Source organism: Propithecus coquereli, unplaced genomic scaffold (assembly GCF_000956105.1).
Source record: "Propithecus coquereli isolate 6110/MARCELLA unplaced genomic scaffold, Pcoq_1.0 Scaffold62, whole genome shotgun sequence".
In the NCBI taxonomy this organism is placed as follows: Eukaryota; Metazoa; Chordata; class Mammalia; order Primates; family Indriidae; genus Propithecus; species Propithecus coquereli.
In genome coordinates this window covers 4,227,989-4,244,302 of record NW_012152174.1, presented here as the reverse complement: position 1 = coordinate 4,244,302, position 16,314 = coordinate 4,227,989, and the positions used below count along the sequence as shown (strand labels likewise).

At 38.7% G+C, this 16,314-nt stretch overlaps 1 protein-coding gene and 1 pseudogene across 1 annotated transcript; one reads left to right on the top strand and one right to left on the bottom strand.

The window, feature by feature from the left end:
• Positions 1 to 1,350: 1,350 nt before the first annotated feature.
• Positions 1,351 to 2,854, bottom strand: LOC105822527 (annotated as a pseudogene).
• A 1,550-nt stretch (positions 2,855 to 4,404) lies between these two features.
• LOC105822553 (transmembrane emp24 domain-containing protein 7) lies at positions 4,405 to 15,873 on the top strand. The gene is made up of 3 exons (XM_012659548.1): positions 4,405 to 5,007; positions 10,379 to 10,624; positions 12,919 to 15,873. Exons 1-3 carry the CDS (start codon positions 4,816 to 4,818, stop codon positions 13,153 to 13,155), a joined length of 675 nt encoding a protein of 224 aa, XP_012515002.1. The 5' UTR covers positions 4,405 to 4,815; the 3' UTR covers positions 13,156 to 15,873.
• The last annotated feature ends 441 nt before the right edge of the window (positions 15,874 to 16,314 follow it).

The following is a 16,314-nucleotide window of genomic DNA, read 5'->3' as shown; positions in this document are numbered from 1 at the left end:
GTCAAAGTTTATTGAAAGGTCCACTTAAAACTAGGAATTCTATTGAAATTAAAATGTAAAGTTTTAAAATTTAAAAATTTCAAATAAAAAATTGAGATCTGAGACATTTAAAAGTATTTACTGATAATTCATTTAAAATAACAATAAATCCATTACATGTTGCATTTACTTCCTGAAGATCCTATAACAAATTACCACAAATTTGGTGGCTTAAAACAACAGAAATTAATTCTCTTATAGTTGTGGAGTCCAGAAGTCTGAAATTAAGGTGTTGCCAAGGTTGGTTCCTTCTGGAGACTCTGAAGAGGTTCCAAGCCTCTCTCCTAGCTCCTGGTAGCTATGGGCAATCCTTGGTGTTCCTTGGCCTGCAGATATAGTACTCCAATCTGTGCCATGTCTTCACAAGGCATTCTCCCCATTCTTCTCTGTGTCTGGGTGTCTCGAATCTCCCTCTCCTTTGTCTTATAAGAACACCAGTCACTGGATTCAGGGACTACTCTAAATCTAGTATCATCTCATCCTGAGGGCCTTAACTTAATTACATCTGCAAAAACACTATTTCCAAATAAAGTCCTATTCACAGGGTTGGGGATTAGGACTTGGACGTGTTTGCAGGGGAGAGAATTCAACCTATTGCACATGTTCACATAAATAGCACATCTTTTAATAAAAAATAACTGCATTTTTTGAATAAAAATTTAGTGAGAAGAGTGACATTGTTTTTATAAATCTCTTTCCTGTCTAGATTCATAGAAGAAGCCGGGAGCTAATTTCCTTTTACACTCAATCTGTTATGATATGTTGTTTTGGTTGAAATACACGATAAAAATCCAGCCTCAAACAGATAATTACAGACCCTCTGAAAAGGTTTCAGAGGCTCCCAGGAATCCTTAGAGCAACACCCTGAGAACCACTGCTCTAAAGTATATACTCTATACATAAAGTGTAATTTTGTAAAATGTACATATGTGTGTGTGCACTCCCACTCTATCTCTCTATATATTCTACTTTATTGATAATGGCACATTGTTTTCCAAAGTGGTTGTACCAATTTACATTTCTACTAGGACCGTATAAGAGATTTTTGTTGCTCTACATGCTCACCAATTTTTGGTTTTTTTTCAAAACAAGGGATGGTTTTATTTTCCAGCAGAATCTTTTTTAATATAAAAGAAAGATAAAAACCATCTCAACCCTGCAATCTGTCAACATGCCTTGTTTCTACAAGATGCATGCAAGACCATAACACTACATAGTAAAGGGTCTTTGAGCATTTGGTTGGAGGAAATAGAAAAATGTAGATCTAAGGAAGCCTGGGCAAGCCCAAAAGCTGAGCTACATCCCTGAACACTAGAGCGGTCCTTGTCTTTTCAGATCCTCATACATCTTCTTATTCACAACATTGCCACTGGAGTCTTCATATTCTTCCTCAGTGTCAGGGTGCCATCGCTCTGAAGCCTTCTGCAGTTTCAGCTTGGCCCACAAGGAGACAGCATCTTCAATCTGTGTCACATTAGCAAAGTGGACAGTGTTTGGGATGCCCAAACACCTCATGTCATGAGCATGACGCCATTCAGCAAAGTGCCGTTGGAAGGCCTTGGGTCCTCGGTAGGTGTAGTTTCCACAAATTTCACAGTTGTAGTTGATGTTTAGGCCATGAAGCTTATACAGCCAGCAGGGAATGGGTTTGCCATCCCAGCCAAAGGGCAGGTTTTGGGGGTTGTGAATGATCTCATTCTCTTCATCTTCACTTTCATTCTCACTGATCTGCTCTTCTTCCTCTTCTTCTCGCTCTTCTCCTGTCCTTGCTTGCTTGCGTTGTAAGCAAGCAAGAGTAAGATGTTGCTGTTCCCCAAGAATCTCTACATATTCATAGATCTGGGCTTCTAGGAAAGCAATATCTTTGTTCCTCTCAGTGTCTTATTTGGTGCCCTTTGACTTGGGACTTTTGGCAAACAGAAGTGTCAAGTGACTCCAGGGACTTTCCTTTGGTGCTAAATAGTCTCTGGGCTCACTCTTCTAGGGTCCCGCCACATTTCAGGCCTAAAGCTAAGAGTGCAGATTTCAATCTGTCCAGACCCAGGGAGGCTAACTCCTCCTAGGAGGAGAATTCAGAGAGGTCAAGATGGGCTCCAGCATGAGTCAGGGCACTGCTTGTCTCTTTCAGCCAGCCAGGGAAGGTACCATTCTGCCACTTCTTCTCAAACTCAGTCTGAATCTTCCCAAATAGTTCGTTTTGATCTTGGTGGGGCTTCACTCTATCTGTGTAATTCTGAAGGTACTCAAGCAGCATCTCTAAGTATCTTTTATACTCTACATTCTTCCTTTCTTTAGGAATGTCAAATAACTGGTTGAAGATGGACAGGTATGTGATATAATCCAGCTTCTCAAATGCCTTCAGGTTAATGTACTTGAGGTAACAGTCATGGAGATCAAGGTAACAACCATATCCCTCTTCATCTGTGAACTCCACCAAGTTTTGCGCCTCTTCACTTGGATTCTCTCGAGCTTTCGGAAGCTCCTCAAATTCCACTGACATTGGCACACAGATCTCATTTGGGTGCTTCCGGTGGAATTCCTTTATTTGCTTGAGTCTGTTATAGAATTCAGCAAACTCATTGGGTCCTGAAATAGCATCAAGCTCCTCCTTTTGTAACCCATCCTTATCATCATACAAATCCCTCAGGTTCCCACTGACCTCCATATACCTATCTTGCATGGCTCGAGTGCGGTGGTCAGAATTGATCTTGTCCCAGAGTGTGGACTTCTTTGTGAGCATCTCTTTGGCCATGACATCCATAAGCCATTCCTTCTCCTCATGATAGCGCCGCTGCTGCTCGAGAATTTTCTCCATTTTCCCTTTCCCCTGCTCACCAATCTGTTATTGTTACACTTAGAAATTTTTGTCTATCTGATGGTGTGTAATGTATTGCATTGTGATTTTAATCTTATCCATTCTTTCTTTTTTGCCTGTTTGTACTGTCATTTTATGTATGAAGAAACTGAAGTTTGTTTAAAAGAACAATGTTACTTGTCCACGTTAGAGTTGGTAAACAGAACCCACGTTTTTTTTTTCTGCTTTCAAATTCAGTCTTCCATCCACTCACCAACACAAATAATGCTTCTGTTTCTTGCCCACTTCCCAGGAAGGCTCAATTTCCCCCAAATCTCCTCCCAGCATCTAAGGACCTTGACTTCAGGTGGTCTCCATTCCTTTTCCCCACTGAGGAGGCTTTGGGTGCTCCAGGCCATGGGGGACAGCGGAGCAACCCACGTCTCCATCCCTTCATACCCACCAACCACACACTGCCACCCCCACCCTCTCACTTCCCTGTCCCTGCCTGGTTCCTTCCTATCTGCCTCTATTTCCTTCCTTCCCATAAAACCCTCTACTCACTCTCTGTTGATTGAAGCCTCACTTGGGTCATTTATTAAAAAAAAAAAAAGGGAATATCTAATTCGTGTTTATATGCATGAGAAAATGTATAACGCACTATAAGAAACACCATTTGTTAGCCTCACTATTACCTACTATTATTTTTTAAGCACTCCAACACAAACCAATGGTGTGATCATAAGCAAGTTACTCAATTTTTGATCCTCAATTTTCTCATTAGTAAAGTAGGCATAATAATACCTACTTTATAAGGTTGCTTGAAGAGTGGAATGATATAATATATGTAACGTGCGTAGCACAGTGCTTGATGATAAGGAGTGGTCAATAGATACTTTATTTTTATTGAGCAAAAGCTTATCTAGACGGCCCGTGGCTTGCGCATGCCTCTGGTCCCAGCTATTAGAGAAGCTGAGGCGGTACGATTGCTAGAAGCCAGGAGTTGGCGGCTGCAGAGCTACGACTGTGCCACTGCACTTCAGCCTGGGGACAGAGGGAGAACCCCATCTCTTAAAAAAAAAAAAGAAGAAGAAATAACAGAAAAAAGAAAAGGAAAAAGCTTATCTAGTGCTTACTACGCGTCAATCAGTGTTGCAGATGCTTTTTCCAAATACTGAAACCTTGTAATAATTCCCTATGGTAGGTAATATTATCATCTTCATTTTACAGATGCAAAGACTGGGTAGAGAGTTTAAGCAACTGGCCCAACGTCACACTGCCAGTAAGCAATCTGCTCTCAGAATTCGCGCTCTTTGCCCAGCTGCTTCCCCTAAATATTTATTATTTATGAGAAAACTCTCCAAATTGCGAAGCGCTCCACCACCAATCAGCACCGTAGGGCAAAATGAGCCCTCCATCACTCCCTCAAAGCTCCCCGCCAGAGCCCAGCTTTTACAAACACAGAAGCCGGCGAAGCAAGACTGCCTTCTCAACGCGCGTTGCTCTCACTGCGGCGGCCACGCCCCCTCCCTTAGGCCCGCCCCGACTACTGAGCTGGCCCCGCCCCTCGTCCCAGGCTGTGACGCTAGCAGAGACGGCGCCTCATGGGCTTCCACGTAAGCACTCCAAAGCCTCTCCCTACTCTCCCTAAGACGAGAACACAGCCGGGTCGCTGGAGCAGGTGCCTCAGGCCCCGCCCCTTCCGCTCAGGCACTCACCCCCCACTTCCGACCAAGTGAGGCCTTTTACGCTTCTCTGCCTGGTGTTCCCGGCCCGAAGCTCCTCAGCTCCTCAGCGCCCCGAACCCGAACCCGGCGTCTCGCCCTCATCCCGAATCTCTCCGAGGCTCTGCTCTGCCGTGTGTTTTCGCCGAGCGGCCCGGGCTGAGGCCTGTGGCGCGCGCTGAGTCCGCGCAGCCCTGACCCGGCGTCTCCTCGTAGCTCTCTTGAGGCCGAGGCCGCCGCCGCCGCCGCTGTCGCAGGATGCCGCGGCCGGGGTCCGCACAGCGATGGGCGGCCGCCGCGGGCCGTTGGGGCTGCAGGCTGCTTGCGTTGCTGCTGCTGGTGCCAGGGCCAGGCGGCGCCTCGGAGATCACCTTCGAGCTGCCAGACAACGCCAAGCAGTGCTTCTACGAGGACATCGCTCAGGGCACCAAGTGCACTCTCGAGTTCCAGGTATCATGGGCCTCCCTGGCAGTCCCTGGGCCCCAGCTCGCGGCTCTGGGTTTGGGGCTGTAACCTGCTGAGGGTGCCTCCCTCCCGTCCGTGTTTCTCTGTTCTTTGGCTAATTACTTGCAGGTAGCTGATGCCTGACATTTGGCTTTCCTCTTGTAAACCTTGGGCGAGAGACGTTTAAGACCGGATGTTAAAATGTATGAAGTCCAGAAGTGCTTCCTCTCCCTGTGACTTTTGTTTCCATTCTCTAATGTCCTTCATTTTTAAGGCCTTATTGAACTTTCTACTTTAAAAGTTTCCCTTTAAAAAATTAGTCCTGCTTTATAGTATCTAGTGTCAACCCCCCACTCTCTAATCCACACTTCCAATTTAATTGGATTTGAAGTTCTGGCAATATCTAACTTCATTGCTTTTCAGTTTTTCCGACATTAGTATTATTGGTTAATGCGGTTTCTGTCATTGGAAGAGCTCCATTACAAGCTGAACGACCATTTGCCAAAGGTGTTATGTAAAGAATTGCTGTGATAAATGAGAGGCCCCCTTCGATCTTTGGGAGTATATAAAAAAGAAACTTGAACAGAATGTGGTTTCTTCGGTTGGCTAGAACAATTTTTACTCTTTCAGTTTTTGTTGGTAGGCACATTTAACATTTGAACAGCTATTGAGTAATAGGTGCTGGTGATACAGAAATGATCAAAACAGGGTCGCTGCCATCATTCTCTATTCCCCTCTCATCCTATTCTTCTTAATAGTACCTGCTCATTCATCAAAACTGCTTTCAGAGTGGTAAGTAGGGGATGTGTGACCTGGTCTTTGGTATCCATGAAGGCTTTCTTTAGAAAATGAGTTTAAGATGAACTTTAAAGGATGAGTTGTAAATACTTTGGGAAGTGAGGAGAGGGAATAGCCCATGGTAGGAATGAACATTGGGAATTTGAGGGACATAGAGAGGTCCGGTATGGCTGGGAATAAGGAGCCAGAGGACAGGATGTCAGCAGGGGCCAGGCCATGTAGTGCTTTGCTGACCATTTTCAGGATTTTAGTTTTTCCTAACAATGTGGGAAGCCATCAGACAGTTGTATGTAGTTCAGTGACATGACCAGAATATTCTTGGTAGCTGCGTGAATAATAAATTGTGCAGGTAGAGAAGGTGTGGTAAGGTGTTGCAGAGTGGGTGTGGAAGGCTGATTAGGAGACCATTGAGGTGGTCTAGGCAATAAATAATAGCGGCTTAGACTAGGATGGTAGTCATGGGGAAGGAGAAAAGTGAAAGGATTGGAGAGAATGTAGTAGGTAAAATCAGCAGGACTTGGTGATGATTTGGCTGTAATGGGTGAGGAAGGGGAGGCTAAGGATGACCCTTAGGCTTGCTTAACTTCATGGATTAGGACCAAGGTACAGAAAAGAAGATAGCAGGAATTGTAATGCAGGTGTAAGCCAAAATTTTCTTTGTTTGAATTTAATAAACATTTCTTGGGGTTTTATATGTGCAAACTTGGTGATTGGTGCTAAGGATACTACTACAATGGCTAAAAAATTACCATCTATTATGTGTAGACCATATAATTCTCAGGAAAGCTCATGAAATTGATATAGTTCTTATTTCTTTTTTACTGATGAAACTGGGGCTTAGATAGGTTAAAACCCAAGATTACAAAACTCAGAAGTAGCACAATCAGTATGCAGTACCAAGTTAAATTCTGAACTACTTTATTATACTACCTCCCAAAGATAAATAAGACTGACTTTGACCTCAGAGAACTTACATAGACACATATGAGTCATATAATGTTAAATGCAACAATAAAAGTACACACTAGGCTTAGTGCTGCTGGCAAAGGACAGAAGGATCATCAGGAAATTAGCTAAAGAGCTGATGTTAGAGCTGAGAATGGAAAGATAAATAGGAGATGCTCTACAAGGTGGCAGAGTAAGGAAGAAAGGGCACCCTAGGCAGATATATTTGTAAGAGTTCCAGGAGGCCTAAAATTAGCCTTGCCTGTTTTGCTAAAGTTTGTGCATGGCACTGAAATTCACTGTGTAGTAATAGTTTTGCTTTGTGACTGCAGGTCCAGTGGCTTTGGGGTGGTTTGTACCAGTTTGTCAACATTATTTATTGATAACAGCAAGATCGATGATTTGTACCTGGTCTCAGTGCGACACCCCCCTCCCCCAACACACACACACACACACACACACACACACACACACACACACACACACACACACACACACGCTCTGCTGTTGAGACTGGTTATATAGCAGGAATGTACCTGTGTGACCAGCAAAATATTAAAACACCCAACGAAGACTCTATTTTGGGTTCCCTGGTTCCAAGTTGTTTTCCTTGCACACTTGGGCAGTTCCAGATCTGAGAGAGAGTATGTGTCTGGCCACAGATCTCACAGAGGGAGAACAAAGGAACCCACACCTGACCTCTCCAGACCTCTTGCTGTGAGACAGCCTTTGGCTGTGATGTTTTTTATATGGTACTCTTTTCCTGTAGTAAACTAGATTTGTAAGCTTTGTCATTTTGGCTCTTGTGATTTTTCTTTAGCAGACAAACCCTGTTGAACTGCCACTGTTAGTGCAGATGTAAAGCAAAGACTTGTTCAGAGAACTTTTGGTGGTCTAGTATTTTAGGGGCATGGAATGAGCAAGGATATCGATAAAAGAGGTGTGAGGCTACCTGGAGGAAGTACTAGGGATGAGTATGCCATTGTTAACAGATTTGGATTTTTCTGTAGGCCACAGGTAATTATCAAAATGTTTTAAATGTGTGCTCAGTGAGGGGGTGAGGAGAGATGGGGAGGTTGTCCCCACCCCAGGAAACATTTGGCATTATGTTTAGAGGAGGACTGCTACTCACATCTGGTGGGTAGAGACCAGAGATGCTGCTAAATATGCTACAGTGCACACGATAACACAGGCCCCTACAACAAAGAATTATCCACCTCAAAATGGGAATAATGCAGAGGTTGAAAACCCTGGGTTAGAGAGAGAAGAGATTGGGTTGTGACAAGATCTTTTAGAAAGTTGTGGCAGTAGTCCTGTCAATTTTGCATTAGGAATGGGATAAATTTGAGAGAGGCAAGAAGATTGAGATTTCTGTGACACTTAGTTTGGGATTATCCACAGTTTTAATCGTAGGTGAACAGACAGGTTTAAAGGGGTACTGATAACTGAAGTGAGATCACCTGTTTTAAAATTACGTAAGTGGGGTGATGATCAGCTCTGGTCCTGTTCAGTTTGTATGTATGTGTTTGATTATTCAAAGTACAGTGGTCAAATATGAATAATTGGATATATAAAAATTAAGTTATTATTTTCACTTGAAGAAAAGGTGGACTTTTCAGCAGGAGTGAAGTGGTGGGAAATGCCCAACTGATAAGACACTTTTATGTCATAACATTTTATCTGCATGTTAATGTTTGCATACTTTTTACAGTTTCCTAAGTGCATAACTATATTCTATTTAATTACCAAAATGATCATGTAACATAGTACATTTAGTTGTTATCTCTCTCAAGTGACAAAAGGTCGCAAAAGTCACAGGTCATTCTTTGAAGTCCAGAGTTTGACCCCTCTGTTCTACTGATCTAGAATGTCAATATGCTAACCAAAAGGGTTCAAGCTTGAAAATAAGAAGCTTGTGCCACCCAATCTCATGGTGGTTGGGAACCCTCAAACCCAATGTCTCTTCCTCATCATCTTTTTCTCAAATGGATACCATCACTGTTTCTTCTCCTGTTTCCTCCTCCTCTTTCTTCCTACTCATTTCTTTCTCATGTAAAGAGGCCTTCCACTTTAATTTTCGCCCCTTTTCTTTTGTCTCTTATAATGCTTGTCCAGTTATTCAGGAAAAATCTCTCCCTTCTCTATTTGAACAACTCAGATGGCCCAAATTGTAACTGATTGCTTAAGCATAAGCCCTTGAAAATAGCCCTACAGTTCTCTTCTGACTCATTTCACCTATCCCCGGCCTTCCTTTCAATGTGCTTGCCCTTAAGTACAAACTTTCCAGATAAACAGATAAACAAACTTGCCTATGTGTAGCTCTGTTTTGTTTTTGCTTTAATCACAAGCATTTAAACAATATTTTGTTCAATCTGTTGTGTTTCTCCTGGAAACAAGGAGTAATGTATCATTATATAGAATAGCCCAGTCCATTACTCACTTCATAATGTATTCAAAACAAAATATGTATCGAATTCCATATAACTGACTATAATAGAACTTAAACACAACCAATTTGTCATTTGGCAGTAAAATGAGCTTAAGTTCTATGATAGAAGTATGTGTGGGCTGTTATGGTATGGATTGTCCTATCATACTTCTTCACTACTATGAACCCAAATAAATGACTGAGGCAAAAAGCTCCATCAGTGGAGATTTATCAGGCCAAGATTTTGGGGATGCATCTGGGAACAACACAAATCGCAGATAAGCTGTGGCTGTTTTTCTGAAGGGTGAAGGGGAGGTTGGAAGCTTCAGCATTTTAAAGGCATACAGAGAGAAGGTAAAAGGCAGAGGAGAGAGGAAGTAGTGGCTACATTCTTGTGAGGCCCAAGAAATCTACATTTTACATAAAATGAGGGAATAAAGGAAATATCAGTTATGTAGATGTCCCTGGGTAGGTGAAGAATGTCTGATTCTGATCCTGTCTTGTCTCCAGTTCTGTTACTTGTAATTCCTTATTAGTGTGGAATCCGATAGGCTTTAGTTTTAGGTGCTAGACATAGGTAGAATTTCCATGTCCTTGCTTATGGGAGGTTAGCAAGAAATTTCCTTAATGAATGATCTGTGGGGCCAGCTCTTCACAGGTGCCCTAGGCTGTGATTTGCTCTTTACCTTGTGTTTGGTTGGATGATGCTTGCTAATAGGAAACCGGGTGAGAAAATTTTCGTAAGTAAAATTTTACATGGCAGTAAACTTCAGGGTTAAGAACATGGCTTTGGAGTTCAAGTTCTGCCTCTCCCACTTACTAGATGAGTAATCTTGTGTAGGTTACTTTAACATCAGTTTCTTAGTCTGTCAAATGGAAGGAAAAAAATCTCTTCTAGGGTTGTTGGGAGAATTCAGTGATATGATAGACCTATGGTAACTAGCACAGTTGTCTGGCTAGTTTGAAGTAAATAAAAGTTCTCTCTTTCCTGTCACGAGGAAACTTGTTCAGTTTCTATAAAGTTTAGTTAAACTGAAATCTGCCTCCCAGGTTCCATCCACTGGTAAAAATTAAAAAATGTAAAATTGTCCGTTATAGTAAAAGTCCTTTGCCCATAACCTTATTGCCATTTTAGTAGGAAACCTGGTTAATTTTTCAAACTCGTTAGTTGTAGTGATCTTTTCTGTTTTTTTAAATTTCTTACAGGTGATTACTGGTGGTCACTATGATGTAGATTGTCGATTAGAAGATCCTGATGGTAAAGTGTTATACAAAGAGATGAAGAAACAGTATGATAGTTTTACCTTCACAGCCTCCAGAAATGGGACATACAAATTTTGCTTCAGCAATGAATTTTCTACTTTCACACATAAAACTGTATATTTTGATTTTCAAGTTGGAGAAGACCCACCTTTGTTTCCTAGTGAGAACCGAGTCAGTGCTCTTACCCAGGTAAATAAAAAATTAGCAATGTAATGTTGGTATATTTAAAGGGAGGAAAAAAGCATAATTAATATTATGCACTCATTTATAAACAGAATTTTGAGACTAACACAATCTTTAAAACCTATCGTAATTCTTACAGATTAGACATTTCACAGACAACTTCAGACTCATAGTGAAAACCAATGTTAAAAGGTTTTATGAAGTTTTAAGTGTAAAGGAAGTAAGAAGCATTAAAATAGGAGGAAGATCACTAAGGTAGAAACATCAATAGTAAAGGAAATTTAAGAAGGCTAAGCAGTGCTCCAGCATTCTGAAGCATTTTCTGTAATCCATGAAGGAATGTTACTACCATACTTTAGTAGGCTAATGTAACCAGAAGTAAAATGATGCCTTAATTAATGTATAAATATATCCACATAGTAGTCTTTATACTCATACTTAGTGTTACTCAAGCTGCTATTACAATAACTTTTGCTGTAACTTTAGGTAAAATGTTGAAGATTAATGGTAAGTCACCTAACAAAAATAGTTGCAAAAGCTAAACTGGATTTTGTTTTGAAGAAATAAAATGAGAAAGAGAGTGTAAAAAATTTAAAGCCAGTGAACAGATACTGCTCAGGTGATGAGAAGGGCTGTTATTTCTAGTTCAAATATAGTACAGGTCGAGCCTCCCTAATCCGAAAATCTGAAATACTCCAAAACCCAAAACTTTTTGAGTGCCAACCTCACGACTGGTAGAAAATTCCACACCTGACCTCATGTACACAAACTTAGTTTCATGTACAAAATTATTAAAAATATTGTATGCAATTACCTGCAGGCTGTGTATAAGATGTATATGACATATAAGTAAATTTCATGTTTAGACTTGGGTCCAATCCCCAAGATATCTCATTATGTATATGCAAATATCCCAAAATCCAAAAGCATTTGAAATTCAAAACACTTCTGGTCCCAGATATTTTACATAAGAGAAGCTCAATCTGTATGGGCCTAGATTATATCTAAAAAATACTCAATTAGGCATCAAAATGAATTATTTACTACCTACTTGTTAAAACCTTAAAATGGTATTTCAGTGTTCCCAGGTTACATTTAGTCTGTTGGCCAAAGTTGTGATAGAGGTAGTTTTAAGAATATGTAAGAGCCTTAATTCATAAGCCTATATTAAGCATTAGCAAGATGTAGTCAAATGCTCTTAATTTTAGAAACGTTCTCTTTATTTTAACATCCCGTGTGAAAGGCACTTCGCTTTGTAAAATGGTTTTTCTTTAGGGCAAATAACCTGTATCCATTCTTTCATGAATTTTAACTTGTATAAGAAGGTGACTTGCTCTAAAAACCTAAGTGGGTAAATAAAGGAAATGAATAGTAATAAGGCAGTTAGTACCACTTAGCCTCCTTTATTCATATCATGTTTTACCATTTTTTATTTTTTCTTAGTCGTATTTCTCTACTTTCAAAAAGCTACTAAGTCTCTCACATATTAGGGATACTCATAAAGGATTTGTTCATACTTAAAAATTGAAAAAACATTACCAGCTAGTAAATGCAGAATAAATTATCATTTACTTTTTGCTATCACCATTTTTTACCCATTAGTAAAATGATGGATCTAGAATAGACAATGATCACTAGTCACTGCTAAAACTTCTAGGTAAAAGGCTGGTAGGGAACTTTATCATGATGGATCCAGCTGATGTCACCTAAATCTAATGATCATTTACTAATGGAGAGATAACCAGACATTATGTGTCTTGTGATAATATGCAATAAGAAGTACACAACACTGACCACAGGGTGTTCTTAGCCAGAACATTATACCTGAATCCCATCATGTCTAGTTCCAACTGTCAATTTACAAGAAATACAGAGGATAGAGGAACACCATGGGAATGCTTTGACTTATGTGCTTATTATTGGTGAACTTACTGCCATTCTCTTCCTCCTAATTTTTCTTTGAAGAACCTGGGCTGGATATTCTATAGCCACTAACCTTAGCTGATAAGTATTTCTGCTATTGTTGGCTTAGTGTTCCATTTTTCACCTTATTGATGTGACATCCTAGTTTGGGGAAAACAGCCATTTCATTGGATGTCTAGCCTTACCAGTTGTCCTAGTGGGAATGAGTAGAAGGGTTGCATTGCTAGGACAACTGGTAAATGAGTGAGTGAATGAATGCCAGTTTGGTAGAATGTTAATCAAATGAGGAATTGATATCAAATTGAAAGAAAAGATATATATGCTAGATGGAGTATACAGAAAGTATTAAACATACTAACTGAAATATTTCTCTTTAGATGGAATCTGCCTGTGTTTCAATTCATGAAGCTCTAAAGTCTGTCATCGACTATCAGACTCATTTCCGTTTGAGAGAAGCTCAAGGCCGAAGTCGAGCAGAGGATCTAAATACAAGAGTGGCCTATTGGTCAGTTGGAGAAGCCCTCATTCTTCTGGTGGTTAGCATAGGGCAGGTATTTCTTTTGAAAAGCTTTTTCTCAGATAAAAGAACCACCACAACTCGTGTTGGATCATAACTACGTTTTGAGAATTGATACACCATTGCCACTGTAATATTGCTGTCTGATTAATTTTAGGGTACTGAAGAACTTAATATTGACAACATTTTTAAAACCTTATGCATATACTTGTTGGGAGGGATGTACAATGCATATCCCCAAACCGTGGAAAGGACACCTTTTTTTATTTGTAAAGGTAGAAAAACTTTGGAACTTATTTTGGGCTATTGATGTTAAATATTCAACACCAATGATCTACTCTTTTCTCAGTTGTTTATATCTACTCTTCACACACTAAACTGGTATTTTGATTCCTTTTAACCATTTAAAAGTACTTTTCTTATAGCTAGTCAATATTTTAAAACCTTAGATTTAATGTCTACATGTGTTATGGAGGAAGAAAATTGCCTTTTGATTGTTTATAGTAAATAAATTTTTGCTTTTAAGAAAACCAAATGTGATTAACTATAGCTCACCCCCTATTCTGCACTGTTTAGTTTTATGGGGAAAAAAATCTATAGGATTGTTAGTTAATACTGATAGAAGTTTTAATTGATACATCGTGGTATAATTTATTTCTCACTAGCTTAGAAAATGTCAGATTTTTGTTTTTTTGGGTTTATTTTATGATTTATAACCAGCTTTGTTATTTTTTCATCAGGGCATTCTTACCACGCAGAGAATAGTATGTTTCGGTAGCATAATAGAGTTTATACAGGCCTTAAATATCAGACTGTTATAACAGGGAGAATAATTACAGAATAATTTAAGACACTACAATGGGGGCAAATGAAATGGGAAAACTTTCATTGAGTTATCTACTCTCATTACATTTTCAGTGCTTTTACAAAGAAAAAAGGTTATCTGTTTAATTTTAACATTTTAATTAGCTGGTTCTTGCCCCATCATTCCCAGCTTAAATTGACAGTTGTAATACTGGTATCACGTAAGTGCCATATATTTTATCCTCATGGATGTGATACACTGAGAAGTTAGTTTCTTTGTTTTATTATTGTCTTGCACATTTTATTTCTGTAATCTCTGGTTAGCAACCTTAAAATAATTTAACAATTTAGAATTCTGTGTGTTTCCTGTTTGGTAATCTTCGTTGATTGTACTTTAATGAGTATTAAATAGTGCATATTCTCTATAATATAGGGTTTAGACTGTGTTTGTGTCTTATAATAACTTGTATAGATTGAGCCGATTAAAATAAGATTTTATTCCAAGTATTCTAGAATAGAATACAGGATGATGCAAAATTGTATAGATGTTTAAAGCTTTTCTGTTTAAAAAAAAAAAAAATGCAACTGCTTTTCTGCCATGCCTCTCTTGCCTACCCAAAAGTGATGATTCCTGAACAAGACTGTCATATATTGTAGAGACTTTGATATGTGATACCATAGAATGCCTATGGGATAGCAATTCTAGTCACTTACCATTACAGACTAGAAGTTAACTCTTAATTTTATGCTGTCTTAAAATGCATATGTACACTTCTTGCATGTAAGAGCAAAACAAATTCATGTTGTCATGCTTGCTAATTTTGGATGCCACAGTGTAGCAAGGAGTGAACATGTTTTCAACTCTTTAATTTTAAGATTTTTGGAGATCAAATAGTTACTCTTTAAACAACATTTATCAGTAAGTTAAGAAGTAAAGTTTAAGATTTTGCAGATTTATCTATTTAGGTTCTTGTATTGGAGTCGTCCTGTAGCTTTACAAGTGTCCCTTTATATTTAGATTTGAAAGTTTTAAGCACGAATGTTAATGATGTTGATAAACATGAACGTATGTAAAATGTCCTTTTTTGGTTGCCCGTCTACATTACTGTGTTAGATAACTTACACTGTAATTAAACAAAGTCAGGTATAGATCTTGCCAAGTTTGGCATAGATAGTGCACTCATTTAATCTGTGCCTCTCAAAATTTCATGATATTAGACTATTACCACAAATAATATTTGAGAAAAGTATTGAAATATATTAAAATTTTTGAAATCACCACTGCTACCTATTGTAGAAAATAGTGTGGGTTTAGTCTAGTTTCTATGTAAATTGGTTAAATTTTGCGGCTGTCTATACTCAACTGGATATATATATATAAATTAGAAAATACGTATCTCTTCAAACATAAATGTTAAGTAACATTTTCTTCTTCCTCCTAATACATAAATTGTAGCTCATCATTTTTCCTTAATCCTTTCGTGACTTGTTGCAGCAGTTTGAATTTCCCAAATATTTATGTTTGGACATAATGGCTCAGAATACATATTTGAACATCATAGTTGTATATATTTTTAAAGTAGAATAAATAATGGAAAGTGACTTGATATACAAGTTTATACTAAAATTTCAACTGTGTGAAGATACATTTTAACATATTACTTTGCTAATAATCTGAACGTTCTTTTTTCTATTAAACAAATGGTTTGTGGTTCACAACTTTATCCAGGCTTGATGATAATCAACTCTGAAAATATAGTGGACTGAAAAGCAGTTTTATTCTTTGAAAGATTTCATTTAAATCTCTGTACTATCCATTTTTGTTTCAGTTTGTAAATGTGTAACATTTATAGTTAAATAGGACAAAGCAGGCCCTATGACTATTGTTTTCAAAAATTAAACAAATTAATATGTAAATAATTCAAAACGTTTTTCAATCGAAAAGAAAAAATTTCTTTAACAGGATTGCACCAATCGATTTCTTGTAGAATAAAAAAAATCTTTCAACAAACTGACTGACTTGTTTCTGTCAGGATTTAAATCTTTCCACAGTTCCTTATAAACTTACAGCTTGGAGGACAGTTTTGTAAGAAGAGTGATTATTTATTTGGTATTTTAGCAAAACATCTGAGGGACTGGTCAAGAAAGAGAGTTAAAGAAGAGAAGTACCACCTCTGCACTGCCTCATGTTTAACCTTCTCTTTGCATTCCTTATTGAAAATTTTATTGATAAAAGGCAGTTAAGCCATTGGTTGCTCTAAAGAAGTCTTAATTTTTAAATAAGTTAATTTTAGGTTGTATGATACCTAGTTGTGTCAATATTTTTCTTTGTCTTCATAATGCAGTCAGAGGGGACATTCTGGATCCTGGGCACAATTCTCCAAAAGTAACAGGAAAATAACAGTAAATATAGGTTAATATTGAATGCTTACCCTGTGCTAGGTGCTATGCT

What these genes read in the sequence shown, in the direction of transcription:
- LOC105822553 (XM_012659548.1), top strand. Translation starts at nt 4,816, where the DNA reads ATGCCGCGGCCGGGGTCCGCACAGCGATGGGCGGCCGCCGCGGGCCGT. An exon ending in AGTGCACTCTCGAGTTCCAG is followed by an intron (nt 5,008 to 10,378) that starts GTATCATGGGCC and finishes AATTTCTTACAG; the next exon opens with GTGATTACTGGTGGTCACTA. An exon ending in GAGTCAGTGCTCTTACCCAG is followed by an intron (nt 10,625 to 12,918) that starts GTAAATAAAAAA and finishes ATTTCTCTTTAG; the next exon opens with ATGGAATCTGCCTGTGTTTC.